The sequence below is a fragment of the Symphalangus syndactylus genome, chromosome X (genome assembly GCF_028878055.3).
Source record: "Symphalangus syndactylus isolate Jambi chromosome X, NHGRI_mSymSyn1-v2.1_pri, whole genome shotgun sequence".
NCBI lineage: Eukaryota > Metazoa > Chordata > Mammalia > Primates > Hylobatidae > Symphalangus > Symphalangus syndactylus.
This window is the reverse complement of record NC_072447.2, coordinates 15,476,123-15,495,338: the sequence shown is the minus strand read 5'-3', so window position 1 is coordinate 15,495,338 and position 19,216 is coordinate 15,476,123. Positions and strand designations below refer to the sequence as shown.

Here is a 19,216-nt window from a genome sequence, read left to right as displayed (position 1 = left end):
TCTATCCATCCCTCCACCTACCTACCCATCATCTACCATCTATTCACCCATCCATCCATCCATCTCATCCATGCATCCATCTATCCATCCATTCACTATCTACGTACCCACTATCTATTCACCCATCCATCCACCTCATCCATGCATCCATCTATCCATCCATTCATCTACCTACCTACCCATCATCTACTATCTATTCATCCATCCATCCATCACATCCATGCATCCACCCATTCATCTATCTACTCGTCATCTACCATCTATTCACCCATCCATCCATCCATGCATCCATCTATCTATCCATTCATCTATCTATTCACCCATCCATCTCATCCATGCATCCATCTATCCATCTACCTACCTACCCATCTATTCACCCATTCATCCATGCCTCCATCTATCCATCCCTCCACCTACCTACCCATCATCTACCATCTATTCACCCATCCATCACATCCATACATCCATCAATCCATCCATTCATCTATCTACCTACCCATCATCTACCATCTAATTCACCCATCCATCCATCCATCTCATCCATGCATCCATCTATCAATCCATTCACTATCTACCTACCCACTGTCTATTCACCCGTCTATCCACCTCATCCATGCATCCATCTATCCATCCATTCATCTACCTACCTACCCATCATCTACTATCTATTCACCCATCCATCCATCCCATCCATGCATCTATGCATCCATTCATCTACCTGCCTACCCATCATCTACCATCTGTTCACCCATCCATCCATCTCATCCATGCATCCATCTACCCACGTACCCATCATCTACCATCTATTCACCCATCCATCCATCCCATCCATGCATCTGTCCATCCATTCATCTACCTGCCTACCCATCATCTACCATCTATTCACCCATCCATCCATCCCATCCATGCATCTGTCCATCCATTCATCTACCTGCCTACCCATCATCTACCATCTGTTCACCCATCCATCCATCTCATCCATGCATCCATCTACCCACGTACCCATCATCTACCATCTATTCTCCCAACCATCCATCTCATCCATGCATCCATCTATTCATCTTCCTACCTACCCATTATCTACCATCTATTCACCCATCCATCTCATCCATCCATCCACTCATCTACCTACCTACCCATCATCTACCATCTATTCACCCATCCATCCATCTCATACATGCATCCATCTATCCATCCATCCATCTACCTACCCATCACTTACCATCTATTCATCCATCCATCTTTCTCATCCATGCATCCACCTATGCATACATCTTTCTACCTACCTACCTACCCATCGTCTACCATCTGTTCATCCATGCATCCAGGAGAACCGGAAAAGGCCCAGGTGATGCATCCATCTATCCATCCATCTTTCGATCAAATCTCCTTCTCCCTGTCTGTCCGCCCTGCATCAAGTCTCTGTCTCTCTCCCCTCCCCTACCTGTGTGGGTAAGGGTTCTCGGCAGCCTCTGCTCACCATTCTGAGCTCCTGTTGCCTGCTGTGTCCCCTGTGTCCGGCTGAAGGATCCCTGCGTGGCTGGTCAGGACTCCAGCTCTCTGCTCTCTCCCCTCAGGGGCCGGCCTGCTGCTGGTGGAGACGCTCCTGGATGAGGAGGAGAGGGAGGTGCAGGGCGCCCTGATACAGTCGCTGAACATGCTGGTGCAGAATGAAGGCAGGGTGCGGAGCCTGGGCGAGTACCAGTGCTTGCTGGAGCTGCACGGCTTCCGCCAGGTGCAAGTGGTGCACTTGGGGGGTGTCCTGGATGCCATCTTGGCCACCAAAATGGCCCCCTGAAGCCCAGACAGCATGTTCATTATAGGGACGTCCTCCCCCAGACTGCAGGTGCACTGCCTGGTCCCCAAGTACCATAGGACAGTCACATAGGAGCGTGTAGTCGTGACTGAATAAAGAAAGCAAAAGCCTGTCTCTGCCTCCTCCGTAGGGGTTTTGATGAGGGAGGAGGCTGCATTTGGGGAGTAGAAGACAGAGGCTGCATTTGGGGAGGAGGGGAAGGAGGCAGCATTTGGGGAGGGGAGGCAGAGGTTGGATTTGTGGAGGGGGACAGAGGCTGCATTTGGGGATGGGGGAAGGAGGCTGCATTTGCGGAGGAGGAGGGAAAGGAGGCTGCATTTGGGGAGGAGGGGATGGAGGCTGCATTGGGGAGGAGGGAGGAGATGGAGGCTGCATTTGGGGAGAAGGAAGGAAGCTACATTCGGGGAGAAGGAAGGAGGTTGCATTTGGGGAGGAGGGGAAGGAGGCTGCATTTGGGGAAGAGGAGGGGAAAGAGGCTGCATTTGGGAAGGAAGAAACAGGCTGCATTGGGGGGGGAAGGAGGCTGCATTTGGGGAGGAGGGGAAGGAGCCTGCATTCGGGGAGGACAGGAGGCTGCATTCGGGGAGGAGAGGAGGCTGCATTCGGGGAGGAGAGGAGGCTGCATTCGGGGAGGAGAGGACGGAGGCTGCATTGGGGAGGAGGAGGAGGCTGCATTTGGGGAATGGGGACAGAGCCTGCATTTTGGGAGGGGGAAGGAGGCTGCATTTGGGGAGGAGGGAAAGGAGGCTGTATTGGGGAGGAGGGGAAGGAGGCTGCATTTGGGGAGGAGGGAAAGGAGGCTGTATTGGGGAGGAGGGGAAAGAGGCTGCATTTGGGGAGGAGGGAAAGGAGGCTGTATTGGGGAGGAGGGGAAAGAGGCTGCATTTGGGGAGTGGAGACAGAGGCTGCATTTTGGGAGGGGGGAAGGAGGCTGCATTCAGGGAGGAGGGGATGGAGGCTGAATTGGGGGAGGAGGAGATGGAGGCTGCATTCGGGGAGGAGAGGACGGAGGGACAGCCAGAGATAACTGTTCAGCCCAGCGGATGTCCTGGGAGCCAGCAGCCTTCCAGAGTAGCCGGTGGGGACTCCCGGGGAGGGCGGTGGGGACGGGGCTTTCTCCTGCCTCCCAGCAGGCTGACGGCTGCTATGACAGTGCCATACCAGGCAGGGTCTCAGTCCTTCTCCGCAATCCAGCCTGCATCTTCCCACCTTCCGCACGACTTCCAGTGTTTCCTCCATGGGACGCCATCGCCGCCGCTCACCCCGGACGCCCATAGGCCATGGAGTGGTAGTTCTCCGGGCAGCTTCCGTCTCTCCTGCCTTGGTGCAGAGACTGTCACGAGCGGGACCTCCCCAGCCCCTGCTGCGGGGCTGAAATGTGTCTGTAAAACCCCCGAAGCCCCGGCAGGCCAGACTCACACCGCCCCGTGAGGCCCTCCCTGCACACACGCTCACTGCGGTTGTAGGGAGCTGAGCGTATCCACATTTCCCCCGTGCTCCGCTCCCAGTTCCTGCTGCCGGGCTGTGTCCCGACCCTCAGACCTCAGTTTGCCTCTCTGGTGCCCACACAGCTCCCTTTCCTCCCTGGCCCCCGTCAGGGAATGGCTGGGCCAACCTGGGGCCGGGCTGGGGTGGAGCCCTTTAACTCACAGCCTTGACCTCAAGGAGGCACCGAGGTTCAGGCGGCGTCTGCAAAGCGGGGAGAACCGGAGCAGGCCCAGGTGCTGTTTTCACGGTGCGTGCACCCAGCTTACCCGTTCCGGGCTGGGCCTCAGTCTGCGTTATATTTCAGCTGTTTTCCTTTTTAGGAGACGGAGTCTGGAGTTTTGCTCTTGTTGCCCAGACTGGAGTGCAATAGTGCAATCACGGCTCACTGCAACCACTGCCTCCTGGGTGACCTATTTCAAGGTGCCTGCTGCACAGGTGGGAGAGGTTTTCTGCAGTGGTCACACGTGATCTCAATAACACCCAAGTCACAAGCTGCTCCACCCTTACAGTTACCTGGTATCACAGAAGAATGTGTAGGTTGCTTTGTGCTTTAAGAAAACAGCTGAAATAGGCCGGGTGCAGTGGCTCACGCCTGCCATCCCAGCACTCTGGGAGGCCGAGGCAGGTGGATCACCTGAGGTCAGGAATTCGAGACCAGCCTGGCCAACATGGTGAAACCCTGTCTCTACAGAAAATACAAAAATCAGCTGGGAGTGGTAGCAGGTGCCTATAATCCCAGCTACTGGGGAGAGGCTGAGGCAGGTGAATTGCTTTAACCTGGGAAGTGGAGGATGTGGTGAGCCAAGATCGCGCCATTGTACTCCAGCCTGGGCAATAAGAGCAAAACTCCGTCTCAAAAAAAAAAAAAAAAGAAAACAGAAAACAGCTGAAATAGGCCAGGTGCAGTGGCTCACGCCTGTCATCCCAGCAGTCTGGGAGGCCGAGGCAGGTGGATCACCTGAGGTCAGGAATTTGAGACCAGCCTGGCCAACATGGTGAAATCCTGTCTCTACACAAAATACAAACATTAGCTGGGCGTGGTGGCAGGAGCCTGTAATCCCAGCTACTAGGGGGAGGCTGAGACAGGAGAATCGCTTGAACCCAGTAGGTGGAGGCTGCAGTGAGCTGAGATTGTGCCACTGCACTCCAGCCTGGGAGACAGAGCGAGACTCTGTCTAAATAAATAAATAAATAAAACTGACCTCTCTATATTTTATGTAATATAAATTATGTGTTCTGTAAATTCTGTAAATTATGTGTTCTATCCATGTACAGGCACATGTGTAGAGGTGTGTGTGTTCAGCTGTGTATACATACATACACGTACACACCCATCTGCGCACACACACACACACAGTCGTATGTGTCACTGAATGACAAGGACCTGTTTCGAGAAATGCATCCTTAGGCGATTCTCTGTGTGCCCATCACGGGGTGCACTCACACATACCGCCGTGGCACACACAGCCTGCTACTCACCTGGGCTGCGTGGCAGGGCCCCCGGCTCCCGGGCTACAAACTTGGACAGCAGGTGAGTATGCCCAGTGCTGCAGGCTGCTGTAATAAATACAATGGTAGGGATTTGTGTGTGTACAAATAAAGGCACAGGAAAACTACGGTATTACCATCTCCTGGGACCTCCGCTGTCTAGGAAGGCCGTTGTTGACTGAAGGGTTGTTACCTGGCACGGGTGACTGTGTATAATTCTGGACAGACTCCGTTTTTTTTTTTTTTTGGTCTGTTTTTTTGTTTTTTTGAGACAGAATCTCGCTGTTGCCCAGACTGGACTGCAATGGCACGATCTCGGCTCACTGCAACTTCCGCCTCCCGGGTTCAAGCAATTCTCGTCTCAGCCTCCCGAGTAGCTGGGGTTACAGGCTCCTGCCACTACGCTCACCTAATTTTCGTATTTTTAGTAGAGACAGGGTTTCACCACGTTGGCCAGGCTGGTCTCGAACTCCTGACCTCAGGTAATCCACCCACCTCGGCCTCCCAAAGTGCTGGGATTACAGGCATGAGTCACCACACCCGGCTAATTTTTGTATTTTTAGTAGAGACGGGGTTTCACCATGTTGGCCAGGCTGGTCTCGGACTCCTGACCTCAGGTGATCTGCCCGCTTTGGCCTCCTAAAGTGCTAGCATTGCAGGCGTGAGCCACTGTGCCTGGCCTAACTCGTTTTTTTTTTTTTTTTACAATCACACATGGTGTCTCCACAGGAAGCCTAGATGGAGCAGGAAGAAAATTCGGCTTTGATGATGAAAGGGGGAGTCCAGTGCGGTGGCGCATGCCTGTGGCCCTCACTGCTTGGCAACCAAGAAGGATGAGGCTTCCAGGCCCCTCCATCACACGCCTCGATGTGGGGCCAGGCAGGACCTGACAACCACCAGGAGATACCACGGAGCCCAGCCCTGGACAGCAGCCAGGCCTCCGTCGGTCCTACCTCCCTCCTCCCTCCCTTCCACGTCAGCCTGGCCTGGAGCTGTCCCTCCTTCCTTCCTTCCCATGGCAGCCTGGTCCAGAGCTGGGACGACAGCATCCCGGTCACCTTGGGCTGCCCCCAGCCAAACTCCTCTGTCCTGTCCTGGGAAAGCAAGCAAAGTCCCTGCCTACAGGGTTCCCCCGCGTACCTGCAGGACGCCGTCTGTCTTAAGGCACAAAGGCCGGGGCCTCTGCAGGGCTCACAGGTGGCTTCTAGAGAAGATGTCCGCCACAGCTGCTCTCTGCTCCATCTCAGGTGACCACTGGCCATCTTGGAAGCAACCTGCTTTGATGGTTGTGAAGCCTGAAGCTCCTTCCTCTCCAGCCCGTGCCACCCGGGGCGGGGAATGGGGACAGGATGGAGACAGACGTGGGCCCAGCCCTCCGGGAGTTCTAGGGGCGAGGGACAGATTCCCACCACTTGGGTACCCAGCGAAGGCCCCACTCCATCCAGATTGAAACGTTCATGAGTCCGAGAAGGTTCTGGAAGTCAGCCCAGGAAGAGGCCGGCATGGGGGGGGGGCCTCTCGGTAGAGAGAACCAGAGGCGCCTGCCCTAGGGGGACCCCAGGCCCCCCTTCGTCTTGGCTGCTGGGAGTGGGCTGGGGGGCCACACGGTTGCAGCAGGGACCTCCAACGTGGCCTCCCTGTGTTTTGGTCCCCTCGCCATTTGCCCTTAAACCAAGGACCCGCAGAGGGAGTCCCCCAGGTGGAAGGAAGCTGGATAAAGGGCCCCTGGGGCTTGTTCGTCTCCCTCTCCCTTCTGTGTCTGCTAGAACTTTTTTTTTTTTTTCGAGACAGAGTCTCGCTCTGTCGCCCAGGCTGGAGTGCAGTGGTGTGATCTCGGCTCACTGCAACCTCCGCCTCCCAGGTTCAAGTGATTCTCCTGCCTTAGCCTCCGCAGTAGCTAAAATTACAGTTGCCCGCCACCGTGCACAGCTAATTTTTTTGTATTTTCAGTAGAGACGAGGTTTCACCATGTTGGTCAGGCTGGTCTCGAACTCCTGACCTCAGGTGACCCCCCCACCCCCACCCCCGGCCTCCCAAAGTGCTGGGATGACAGGCGTGAGCCACTGCACCAAGCCCGTCTTTTTATTCATTGGAATAACTGCGCAAAAACAGCCCCTCTGGACTCTGAGAGTCTGTGTGTGGCATGCACAGAACATCCTGAGGATTGTGATGATTTAAAAACCAGTGAGGTGACAAGGCTGGAATTCCGTGCAGGGCAGCCTGACCGGCCGGGTTCGCCTACTCCCTCCTCCACTCAGCGAGCACTACACGATGAGCGCCTGGTGCATACCAGGAGTGTCCGTCTGGCTCTAAAACAGCCTCTGGATTTATCTGGGGACCGGGGCAGGGGAAGCGGGAGGACAACGGACCCTAAGGATGATGCTGAGTACACAGCTCCTCCCAGCCTGCCCAGCTTGAAGGCCCACTTCCAGGGAAGCTTTGCAGAGAGCCCTTTTCCAAGGTAAAGGTCTTAGGGGACTCTTCTCGGGAGAGAGGTCTTGGGGAGCCTTCAAGAGGGAAATCTTGGGGAGCCCTCTTCCAGGGGGCAGGTCCTGGGGGACACCTTCAGGGGGGACGTCTTTGCGGCGGCCCTCTTCATGGGGGAAGTCTTGGGGGGCCTCCTTCAGAGGAGGAGCCCTTTTTGGGGGGTGGCCCTGGGAGTCCCTTTTCAGGGAGGAGGTCCTGGGGAACCCTCTTCAGGGGGAAGGTCTCTTGGGGGCCCTCTTCTGGGGAAAGGGGTCTGTCAAGCCCCCTCATCCTGCAGCCCCATCAGCCCTCCCTGGACCACACTTCTTACAGGTAGAACCTTGGCAATGACTAATTACAAAAGATGTGCTGCTGCCCCCCCCCAACACAGAGCCTGGCACCCCACCCCACCCCGCACAAAGCCAACCTCACCCCTGCTCTGATTCCTTCTCGGCCGTCCGATGAAGCCTGAAGTCTTTCCATTAAAACACCTCTGCTTCTGGGCAGGGCACGGTGGCTCACATCTGTCATGCCAGCACTTTGGGAGGCCGGGGTGGGCAGATCACTTGAGGTCAGGAGTTCGAGACCAGCCTGCTTGGGCCTGGCACCCAGGATGTGCTCAGCAAATGCTTCTGGAATGGACGGATGAAACCCCGCCTCTACTAAAAATATAAAAATTAGGCATGGTGGCACACACTTGCAATCCCAGCTACTTGGGAGGCTGAGGCAGAAGAAACGCTTGAACCTGGGAGGCGGAGATTGCAGTGAGCCGAGATTGCACCACTGCACTCCAGCCTGGGCGACAGAGCAAGACTCCATCTCAATAAGCACACAAAAAACCCACCTCTACTTCTATATTAATCCACCTACTTTTCTGACCCCCAAGGGGCTTTCTGGACGCAGATTCCAGGAGAGCAGCTGCTGGTCAGGCAGCAGTGATCGCTGAAGCCACGCAGGTAATTTTATCAGATGCTGGCAGAGAAGGGGTTCTCCTGGCTGGGTGCCTGGCAGGCAGATCGGGGCTCAATCCTTTCTTCTCAGTCCTTGGAGAGGCAGGGTGGTGAGAGACACAGCTCTACCCCCACTACCCAGCAGCTGTTGTCTCTCCCACTTCCAACTCCCAGGTGTGAGGTCCACCTGACCCTCCTTTCCCAGGGAGGCTGTGTCCCCGGGTTCCAGGGCAGGTGGCCCCAAAGGCCTCCCAGGTCATGCCCTAGTTAGGCATGGCGACTTTGTTCCCTCCCAGATACGAGGGGCAAAGGAGTTAGTGTCCAAGGCTAAGTCCCACGTGCAGCACTCTGTATGGAAAAACAGCCCCAATTAGCAATTCATTCATCCATCTATCCTTCCATCCATCCATTCTTCCATCCATCCATCATCTATCCATCCATCCATTCATTCCAGAATCATTTACCAAACAAATATATCCATCTATCCATCCATCCACCCACCCATTATCCATCCAATTATCCATCCATTCCAGAAGCATTTGCCAACTGAGCGCATCCATCCATCCACCCATCCATTCATTATCCATCCATCCATCCACCCATCCATTCCAGAATCATTTACCAAGCAAATACATCCATCTATCCATCCATCCACCCACCCATTATCCATCCATTCCAGAAGCATTTGCCAACCGAGCGCATCCATCCATCCACCCATCCATTCATTATCCATCCATCCACCCATCCATTCCAGAATCATTTACCAAGCAAATACATCCATCTATCCATCCATCTACCGACCCATTCATTATCCATTCATCCATCCATCCATTATCCATCCATCCATCCCAGAAGCATTTGCCGACAGAGTGCATCCATCCATCCACCCACCCACCCATTCATTATCCATCCATCCATCCATTCCAGAGTCATTTGCCAAGCAAACATATCCATCTATCCATCCATCCACCCACCCGTTCATTATCCATCCACCCATCCATTATCCATCCGTCCCAGAAGCATTTGCTGATCGAGTGCATCCATCCATCCACCCATCCATTCATTCCAGAATCATTTGCCAAGCAAACACATCCATCTATCCATCCATCCACCCACCCGTTCATTATCCATCCACCCATCCATTATCCATCCGTCCCAGAAGCATTTGCTGATCGAGTGCATCCATCCATCCACCCATTCATTATTCATCCATCCACCCATCCATTCATTCCAGAATCATTTGCCAAGCAAACACATCCATCTATACATCCATCCACCCACCCGTTCATTATCCATCTACCCATCCATTATCCATCCATTCCAGAAGCATTTGCCAACCAAGCGCATCCATCCATCCACCCATCCATTATCCATCCATCCATCCACCCATCCATTCCAGAATCATTTACCAAGCAAATACATCCATCTATCCATCCATCTACCCACCCATTCATTATCCATCCATCCATCCATCATCCATCCATCCATCCCAGAAGCATTTGCCGACAGAGTGCATCCATCCATCCACCCACCCATTCATTATCCATCCATCCATCATCCATCCATCCACCCATCCATTCATTCCAGAATCATTTGTCAAGCAAACACATCCATCTATCCATCCATCCACCTACCTATTCATCATCCATCCATCCATCATCCATTTTCCATCCATCCATTATCCATCCATCATCCATCCATCCATCCATCCATCCATCATCCATCTATATCCATCCATCATCCATCCATCCACCCATCCATTCATTCCAGAATCATTTGCCAAGCAAACACATCCATCTATCCATCCATCCACCTACCCATTCATCATCCGTCCATCCATTACCCATCCATCCATCATCCATTTTCCATCCATTATCCATCCATCATCCATCCATCCATCCATCCATCATGCATCCATCATCCATCTATATCCATCCATCCATCCATCCATTATCCATCCATCCATCATCCATCCATCCATTCTCCATCCATCCATCATCCATCCATTACCCATCCATCCATCATCCATCCATTATCCATCCATCATCCATCCATCCATCATGCATCCATCATCCATCTATATCCATCCATCCATCCATCCATTCATCTATTATCCATCCATCCATCATCCATCCATCATGCATCCATCATCCATCTACATCCATCCATCCATCCATCCATTATCAATTATCCATCATCCATCCATCCATTCATCCATTATCCATCCATCCATTATCCATCCATTATCCATCCATCCATCATCCATCCATTATCCATCATCTGTTCATTATCCATCTATCCATCATCCATCCATCCATCCATCCATTATTCATCCATTTATTGTCCATCCATCCATCCATCCATTATCTATCCATGCATTCATTATCCATTCATCCATCCATCCATCCCAGAAGCATTTGCCAAGCACATCCTGGGTGCCAGGCCCAAGCAGGCAGGCATCCTGCTGGCTCTGAGAGGACCTTGAGCAGAGCCCACAGACAGCACCACCCTGCTGGCGGGTCACCAAGCCACCAAGCCAGTGCAGGCTGAGGGCTGAGCACACAGGGCGCCGTCTCAGTGTCTGGACATGGTTAGCCATCCCCACCCGCATGGAATGAACCTTCTTCTCTCTCCTAAGGCTTTGCAGACTTGGAAAGGGAACGCCACGCTCCAGGGCCCAGGCCTGGAGCCCCAGCAAGAGCAGATGCGAACCAGCCTCATCTGGAAATAGCAGCTCCAGCCCAGCCTCGCTGAGGCACTGAAAACCAGCACCAGGGCCCCGTCCCACCCGGCCTCGCTGAGGCTGGGAAAGGAACACAGGCCTGTGAGGTGCAGCTGCCCCAGCAAACTCCCCACCCCGCCCAGCACCCACAGCACTCCCGGCCTCTGCCCTCTACTCCAGGGCCCCTGCAGCGAGCCTGGCTTGGTCCTGGGTCCTCAGGGGATACCGTCCACCCCCGGTGCCCTGGCAGAGACTCAGGAATGTACCTGGTCTCCACGGCCCTCCCCACAGCAATGTCCCAAGGTTAGACCTACCCACACCTCAGTGACTTCTGAGACAGCCATCCCGCCACCCAGCAGCCACTCCAGCCTGCAGAGCTGGCCCCAACCTCCAGCCCCAGGCTCAGCCGCCCTCCCCAGAGGTCAGGAAAAGCCTCAGGCAGGGCTCACAGCTGCACCCAGAAGTCACCCAGGGTGACCCCACTCTCTGGGGCGAGTCGCTCCTGCCCACCCACAGCCAGGGACTGTCACCTTCTCGGTACACGGGGAGAGAAAGGAAAAACAAGAGCGGGAAAGACACAGGGAGAGAAAAGGAAGGGAGGAGGGAAAGAAAAAAGAAAGACACAAGGAAAGAAGAGAAAGGAAAAGAAGGGAGGAAAGGGAGGAAGGACGGATAGCAGGAGGAGAAGGAAAGAAAGAGAGAAGGGGAAAGGCAGGAAATGAAAGGAAGCAGTGGAGAGGGAAAGAAGCATAAAGGAAGGCGGGGAAGGAGGGAGGGGAGAAAGAGGAAAGGAGCAAAGGAGACAGGAAAGAAGAAAAAGGGGAGGGAGGCAAAGGGGGAAAGGGAGAAAAAGAAAGGAAGGGAGAGGGAATGATCGAGAAAAACAGGAGGGAGGGAGGAGAGAAGAAAAAGGAAAAAGAGGGAGGGAGGGAGGAGAGAATAAAGAGGCAGGAAGGTAGGATAGAAAAAGAAGGAGGAGAGAAGAAAAAAGGAGGCGGGGCGCAGTGGCGCACGACTGTAATCCAGCACTTTGGGAGGCCGAGGTGGGCAGATCACCTGATATCAGGAGTTCAAGACCAGCCTGGCCAACATGGAGAAACCCCGTCTGTCCTAAAAATACAAAAAAAAAAAAAAAAAAAGTAGCCAGGTATGGTGGCGGGTGCCTGTAATCCCAGCTACTTGGGAGGTTGAGGCAGAAGAATCTCTAGAACCTCAGTGAGCTGAGATCATGCCACTGCACTCCAGCCTGGGTGACAGAGCAAGGCTGCATCTCAAAAAAAAGGAAAACAGGGAGAAAGGGAGAAACAGAGAGGAAGGAAACAGCGAGACAGGAAAGAATAAAAGAAAGGAAAAAGAGAGGGAGAGGGAGTTCCAGACCGTCCTGGCCAACATGGTGAAACCCCGTCTCTACTGAAAATGTAAAATTAACTGGGCATGGTGGCGCATGCCTGTAATTCCAGCTACTCGGGAGGCTGAGGCAGGAGAATCGCTTGAACCAGGGAGGCAGAGGTTGCACTCCCGCCTGGGCAACAAGAGTGAAACTCTGTCTCAAAAAAAAAAAAAAAAAAAACCGGAAAAGAGAGAGGGGAGAAAGGGACGAGAGGGAGGGAGACAGGAAATAAAGAGGAAAAAGAAAAGGGAGGGAAGGAGGGAAAGGCAGAAAGGGAGGAAGGGAAGGAAAGAGGAAAAGGGAAGGAGAGACGGAAAGAGGGAGAAAAACAGAAGAGGGAGGGAGCAAAGAAAAAAGAGAGGAAGGGCGGAGGGAGAAAAGCAGAAAAAGGGAGGGAGGAGAAAAAAGAAAAAGAGGGAAGAAAGGTAGCAAGAAAGGAAGGAGACAGGGAGACAGAAGTGAAAGAAAAAGGGAGGGAAAGGAAGGGAGAGACGGAAAGAGGGAGAAAAAGGAGGGAGGCGAGAAAGAAGCAAAAAACAAACGGAAAAGCAGGGAAGGAGGGAGACAGGGAGAAAAGGGCAGGCGGGAGACAGCCTGGAAGGGAGAGGAGAAAGCAGAAAAGGCGGGAGGGAGGAAGGGCGGACAGGGAGGTCGGGAAGGGGCACCCGGGCCGCAGCCCCCGCCGGGCAGACACGGGGAAATCGGGGAGCCCGGTCGGGTGGGCGCGGCCCAGGGGGAACCCCCAACCCCAGGGCGGAGGGCACCGCGCGGGGTCACAGGACGGAGGCCCAGAGACCCTCCACCTAGGCCGGGCGCGGAGGGCGGCGCCGAGTCACGGATCGGCAGCAGGACTGAGCCGCGCCCACGTGGAAGCCGCAGCAGGCTTCGCGCGGAGACCCCCGGGTGCACGCGGGCAGGGGCCGGGGTCTCCCGACGCGCGACCCCGGATAATATGAAGGGATCGGAGCCGCCTGGCGGTCAAGGGTCAAGGGTCGGAGGTCAGGGCACACATGTCGCGCATCCCGGCGGGGTCGCCTCGGCCTCCGAGAGAAAGCGGACGGCGCACTCGAAGCGAACGGGGGATCAGGGTGGGCTTCTGACTCCGCAGCCGCCCGCCCGCTCGGGTACCGGCAGCGGCGTGACCTTCACAAGGTCAAGGCTGCCGCGGAACCCCCAGCGGCCCCTACGGTGCATGGGCGGGGCCTGGTTCCCGGCATACCTAGGGGTGCGGGGCGGGGCGTCTCCGGGGAGCTCAGCCAATGGGCGCGGCGCGCTGGAGTGCGGGGCGGGGCGCAGCGGGCTTCCCGGCAGCCCTCGGAGGCGAGGCACGCAGGTAGGGGCGGGGCATGGCCGGGCGGCGCAGCCAATGGGCGCGGCGCGAGGAGGCGCGGGGGCGGGGAGTGGGCGTGGCGTCGGCGTCTTAGCGGCTGCGCGGTAGCCGCTCCGTCCTTTCGGTCCCGGCGGCGGCAGGGCTGAGCCAGCGACGCCCTCCATTCACTCTCCGCGCCCGCTCTCCGGCTGTGCGCCCGTTCCGCTGCCCGCCCCGCCACCATGACGGAACAGGCCATCTCCTTCGCCAAGGACTTCTTGGCCGGAGGCATCGCCGCCGCCATCTCCAAGACGGCCGTGGCTCCGATCGAGCGGGTCAAGCTGCTGCTGCAGGTGGGGACGCGGGCGCGGCCGCTCCGGGGACAAAGGGACGGGAACCGAGTGGCTGGGCCGGGCGGGGACGCGGGCAGCAGATCCTTGCAGGCGGGCGCCGGAAGTGGAAGGCCGCGATCGCTTTGTCCATGCGCCGCCGGCTTCCGGGGGCTGCGTCACGTGACGGCTGCCGCAGGGCGTGGCGACGTCCACGCGTGCGCACTGGGCCCGGCGGGCGGGGGAATGCGGCACGGATTGGAAGGCGCATGCGCGGTGAGCAGGGCCCATGGACGCACCCTGCGGCGGGCGGGCCTTGGCCTTGAGTTCAATCCTGCGGGTCCCCGGGCTGGGACCAACCCTTCCGGCGGATGCCTTGGCCGGTGTCTGCTCTTGCCCCCTCCACCGCGAAGGGTAATTCTAAGGCCAATAGGGCAACGAGCCTGCCCGCAGGTGTCCTGGAATAACCAGAATATGGCTATTGGTGGTTCTTAGCCCCCCTTCTTAGCTCATTTGTGCAATTCTGATCCAGAGCAATGCATTTTTTTGTCTTTTGAGAGAGGCTTATGGAAAGTAGCATGATGCCTAGGAACATTGCTGCCAGGACGTCCTTGCTAACGTCCTCCCAGTGACAGCTCGGTGATGGGAATGAATAGGCTTGGCTGCAAGGACAGGTCACGCCCGCGATCTCAGCGCTTTTGAGAGGCCCGGGGAGGATCGCTTGAGGCCAGGAGTTTGGGAGCAGCCGGGGCAACATAGCAAGACGTCACCTCAAAGAAAAAAAAATTATTTTAACTTAACAAAGCAGAGCGTCCCAGTGCATTGAGAGGCCCGGGGAGGATCGCTTGAGCCCAGGAGTTTGAGACCAGCCTGGGCAACACAGCAAGACCGCATCTCTAAGATAATATTTTTTAAACCTAGCAGGGTGGCGTGTCCCGGGAGTTTGAGACCAGCCGGGACAACATAGCAAGACCCCATGTGTAAGAAAATTTTTTAAACTTAGCAGGGCGGGGTGTCCCAGCACTTGGAGAGGCCCAGGGAGGATTGTTTGAGCCCAGGAGTTTGAGACCAACCAGATTAACATAGCAAGACCCCACATCTTAAAAAAACCTTTTTTTTTTTTTTTTGAGACGGAGTCTCTCTCTGTCGCCCAGGCTGGAGTGCAGTGGTGCGATCTTGGCTCACTGCAGCCTCAGCCTCCCTAGCAGGCGCCCGCCACCACACCCCGCTAATGTTCTGTATTTTTAGTAGAGACAGGGTTTCACCGTGTTAGGATGCTCTTGATCTCCTGACCTCGTGATCCGCCCACCTCGGCCTCCCAAAGTGCTGAGATTACAGGCATGAGCCACCGTGCCTGGCTTAAAACATTTTTTTAAACTTAGGGCGTGATGTCCCAGCGCTTTGAGAGGCCCAGGGCGGATCACTTGAGCTCAGGAGTTTGAGAGCAGCTTGGTCATCGTAGCAAGACTCCATCTCTAAAAGTAATTTTTAAACTTAGCGGAGCTTGATGGTTCTGCACCTGTAGACCCGGGTACTCCGGAACTGAGGCGGGAGGATGGCTTAATCCAGGAGTTGGAGGCTGCAGTGAGGTGAGATCGCACCACTACACTCAAACCCGGGTAACAGCATGAGACCTTGTCTTTTTAAAAAAAGAAAGGGCCGGGTGCGGTGGCTCACGAGATCAGGAGATCAAGACCATCCTGACTAACGTGGTGGAATGCTCGTCTCTACTAAATATGCAAAAAAAATTAGCCGGGTGTGGTCGTGGGCACCTGTAGTCCCAGCTACTTGGGAGGCTGAGGCAGGAGAATCGCTTGATCACCCCATTGCACTCCAGCTTGGGCAACAAGGGTGACTTGTGTCAAAAAAAAAAAAAGAATGCACTCTGTAGCTGGGATTTTACTGGGTGGTTGGCCCCGGGTCTGGTCTGAACACCTTCTGCGTCCCCCAGGTCCAGCACGCCAGCAAGCAGATCGCCGCCGACAAGCAGTACAAGGGCATCGTGGACTGCATCGTCCGTATCCCCAAGGAGCAGGGCGTGCTGTCCTTCTGGAGGGGCAACCTGGCCAACGTCATCCGCTACTTCCCCACTCAAGCCCTCAACTTCGCCTTCAAGGATAAGTACAAGCAGATCTTCCTGGGGGGCGTGGACAAGCACAGGCAGTTCTGGAGGTACTTTGCGGGCAACCTGGCCTCCGGCGGTGCGGCCGGCGCGACCTCCCTCTGCTTCGTGTACCCGCTGGATTTCGCCAGAACCCGCCTGGCAGCGGACGTGGGAAAGTCAAGCACAGAGCGTGAGTTCCGAGGCCTGGGAGACTGCCTGGTGAAGATCACCAAGTCTGACGGCATCCGGGGCCTGTACCAGGGCTTCAGTGTCTCCGTACAGGGCATCATCATCTACCGGGCGGCCTACTTCGGCGTGTACGATACGGCCAAGGGTACGTGTGGCTGCCCTCGCAAAATCCCAGAGACAGGCTCAGTATGCAGACATTCCCTTGGGGCCCCGTGGGCTGAAGGTCCAAGATAGGATGTGGGCAGGGCTGGTTCCTCCTGCGGCCTCTCTCTTGGACTTGGAGACGCCGTCTTCTCCCTGTGCCCTCAAAGCATCGTCCCTCTGTGTGTGCCTGTGTCCTCATCTCCTCTTTATGGGATGTCTTAGACCATCTCAGGCTGCTATCACAGAATATGATAGACCAGGTAGATTATAAACAACAGACATTGATTCTCCCACAGTCCTGGAGGCTGGAAGTCTGAGATCCAGGTGTGGGCAGAGCTGGCTCCTCCTGAGGCCTCTCTCCTGGGCTTGGAGACTTCGTCATCTCCCTGTGTCCTCACAGGGTCATGCCTCTGTGTGTGTCTTGTGTCCTCATCTCCTCTTCTTATGAGGTCTCTTAGTCCATCTCAGGCTGCTATCACAGAATACCATAGACTGGGTGGCTTAGAAACAACAGACATTGATTCTCCCACAGTCCTGGAGGCTGGAAGTCTGAGATCCAGGCGTGGGCAGGGCTGGTTCCTCCTGAGGCCTCTCTCCTGGGCTTGGAGATGCCGTCTTCTCCGTGTGTCCTCACAGGGTCGTCCCTCTGTGTGTGTCTGTGTCCTCATCTTCTTGTGAGGTGTCTTAGTCCATCTCAGGCTGCTGTCACAATACCATAGACTGGGTGGTTTATAAACAACAGACATTGATTCCCCCACAGTCCTGGAGGCTGGAAGTCTGAGATCCAGGTATGGGCAGGGCTGGTTCCTCCTGAGGCCTCTCTCCTGGGCTTGGAGACGCCGTCTTCTCCCTGTGTCCCCACAGAGGATCGTCCCTCTGTGTGTCTGTGTCCTCATCTCTTTTTAGAAGGACACTAGGGTCATAGGATCAGGGCCCACCCTACTGACCTCCTTCAGTCTTACCTCTTTAAAGACCTCATATCCAAGTACAGTTGCATTCTGAGGTCCTGGGGTGGGGGTGGGACTTCAGCATGTGGATTTTGAGGACACAGTGCAACTCCCATAACTGTGACCCTTTAGAAGGTCAGGGCCCTATTCTCTTCCCCAAACAGGCCTAACCCCGACCTCTGAGACTGTCTTGCTGGGTTCCAGTAGGTGGCAGGTGGCCTTTTCCCCTCCTGTCCCTGCCCTGACCTTTCATGTCGTAAACATCATCGGCTGGCACTGGGCAGCCACGTGGAGGGGGCACTGGTGGTCTTGCAAGAGCTCGGTACCACCTCAGGTGGCCGTGAGCACACACTGGAGGCTGACCCTGGTCTCGGATGGCCGTGCAGGCGCCGGAAGGTGACGTGCCGTTCCCCCGCAGGCATGCTCCCCGACCCCAGGAACACGCACATCGTGGTGAGCTGGATGATCGCGCAGACCGTGACGGCCGTGGCCGGCGTGGTGTCCTACCCCTTCGACACGGTGCGACGGCGGATGATGATGCAGTCTGGGCGCAAAGGAGGTACCCGCGCGGGCTCGGGTGGCGGGGGACCCTTGCCAGTGGGAAGGGGAACCAAGCTCCTCGGCCCGGGCCCGTGGGAGGCCAAGAAGCATCAAAGGAGGCACTTCCAGGGCATGTTAGACAGCAGTGTGTCCGAAAGGAACCTGGCTGTGTGGAAGGATTCTCCTGAATGATGGGCTTCTGATCTTTTTGGGGTTTCATGGTCCAGGCAGCAATTTCCGAATCCCCACCTCCTAGAACGTCTGGTTGCATCCACACCCTCGATCCTGCCCTCTCTGCATGGACCCCAGGGGTGGAGATGGGGGACACCCAGGGCGGGGCCTGAAGTCCTGTGTCCAGCCCTCCTTCAGACAGTGGCTTAGGAGGTGGGCTTGAGCTGGGGGCACGTGGTCACCAGAACCTCAGGTTTCCCTCCTGTAATCAGAACTGTGGCTCAGGCGTCTGGGGTGTTACTTCTGTGAAACGTTTTTGTGGGTGCAGGTGGCATCCGTGTCTTGAAGAGCTTGGCGGCGAGGCCCTCGTCTCACTGTCTCCCTGTCGTTGCAGCTGACATCATGTACACGGGTACCGTCGACTGTTGGAGGAAGATCTTCAGAGACGAGGGGGGCAAGGCCTTCTTCAAGGGTGCGTGGTCCAACGTCCTGCGGGGCATGGGGGGCGCCTTCGTGCTGGTCCTGTACGATGAGCTCAAGAAGGTGATCTAAGGGCTGCGGCCTCCTCCACACACACACACACACACGCCAAGGGAACCAAGAGAACCACGTAGAATCCTCAACCGTGCGGACCATCGACCTTCGAGAAATTCCAGTTTGTCTTTTTCCCAGCTGCATCCTGCCTGTAGACGGCCGGGGAAGTCTCTAGAAAAGGGGCGCGTTGCGATCCAGCCGTCGGCTGCCGATTCCATGTCTTGATCACGGGGTGGGAGGGAACTGTGGCGTCGCTGCGTGGGGCCCATGGGTGAGACACTCCAATACCAAGACCTAAGAGTCCAGACGCTTGTAGGACCCAAGTCGTGTTTTAAGTATTTATTTAAAGCAAAAGAATCATGTTTTCCCATTTGTACTTAAGCCCTAGCCCCTGTTTTGCACAGCCGAGTACTGGCGAGTATGTTCTATGTTGGGCCTCCTGCCTGGCCGCGCACCTCTCCACAGGGCGGTCTGGGGTCCGGAGATGGGTGCTGTGGGCAGATGGGGCCACGCTCTGCCCCCGTGGCTGGCCCACTTTCCTGGCCTGCGGTGCTGCCTCCTCCCCAGCACCCCCGGGGCACAGAGGGCAGGCCTGGCCTGCGGTGCTGCCTTCTCCCCAGCACCCCCGG

General features: G+C 55.8%; 3 protein-coding genes across 10 annotated transcripts in view; 2 read left to right on the top strand and 1 right to left on the bottom strand.

The window, feature by feature from the left end:
• The window catches only part of ASMTL (acetylserotonin O-methyltransferase like), a 54,898-nt gene extending 47,119 nt beyond the window's left edge, over positions 1 to 7,779 (top strand). For 5 of the 8 annotated variants that reach the window (XM_055268376.2, XM_055268374.2, XM_055268377.2 and 2 more), the window contains one exon: positions 1,578 to 1,928. In XM_055268376.2, coding sequence (XP_055124351.1) covers positions 1,578 to 1,798 — 221 coding nt within the window. In that variant the 3' untranslated portion in view covers positions 1,799 to 1,928. Of the gene's footprint in view, positions 1 to 1,577; positions 1,929 to 5,521 lie in introns of those variants that run through there. The other 3 variants (XM_063635147.1, XM_063635146.1, XM_063635148.1) reach the window with 1 other exon arrangement.
• Positions 7,780 to 7,930: 151 nt separating this feature from the next.
• Positions 7,931 to 13,814, bottom strand: LOC129475921 (atherin-like). Its single transcript, XM_063635178.1, has 2 exons — positions 13,540 to 13,814; positions 7,931 to 8,301 (listed from the first exon to the last, which is right to left on the bottom strand). The coding sequence occupies exons 1-2, from the start codon at positions 13,812 to 13,814 to the stop codon at positions 8,184 to 8,186; spliced, it is 393 nt and encodes a 130-aa protein (XP_063491248.1). The 3' UTR covers positions 7,931 to 8,183.
• On the top strand, positions 13,657 to 18,968 carry LOC129475922 (ADP/ATP translocase 3). Its single transcript, XM_055268394.2, has 4 exons — positions 13,657 to 13,982; positions 15,910 to 16,396; positions 17,761 to 17,901; positions 18,448 to 18,968. Exons 1-4 carry the CDS (start codon positions 13,872 to 13,874, stop codon positions 18,603 to 18,605), a joined length of 897 nt encoding a protein of 298 aa, XP_055124369.1. The 5' UTR covers positions 13,657 to 13,871; the 3' UTR covers positions 18,606 to 18,968.
• The last annotated feature ends 248 nt before the right edge of the window (positions 18,969 to 19,216 follow it).

What these genes read in the sequence shown, in the direction of transcription:
- LOC129475921 (XM_063635178.1), bottom strand. Translation starts at nt 13,814, where the DNA reads ATGGAGGGCGTCGCTGGCTCAGCCCTGCCGCCGCCGGGACCGAAAGGA. An exon ending in GCCCCGCCCCGCACCCCTAG is followed by an intron (nt 8,302 to 13,539) that starts GTATGCCGGGAA and finishes TGCCTCTCCAAG; the next exon opens with GACTGAGAAGAAAGGATTGA.
- LOC129475922 (XM_055268394.2), top strand. Translation starts at nt 13,872, where the DNA reads ATGACGGAACAGGCCATCTCCTTCGCCAAGGACTTCTTGGCCGGAGGC. An exon ending in GGGTCAAGCTGCTGCTGCAG is followed by an intron (nt 13,983 to 15,909) that starts GTGGGGACGCGG and finishes TGCGTCCCCCAG; the next exon opens with GTCCAGCACGCCAGCAAGCA. An exon ending in CGTGTACGATACGGCCAAGG is followed by an intron (nt 16,397 to 17,760) that starts GTACGTGTGGCT and finishes GTTCCCCCGCAG; the next exon opens with GCATGCTCCCCGACCCCAGG.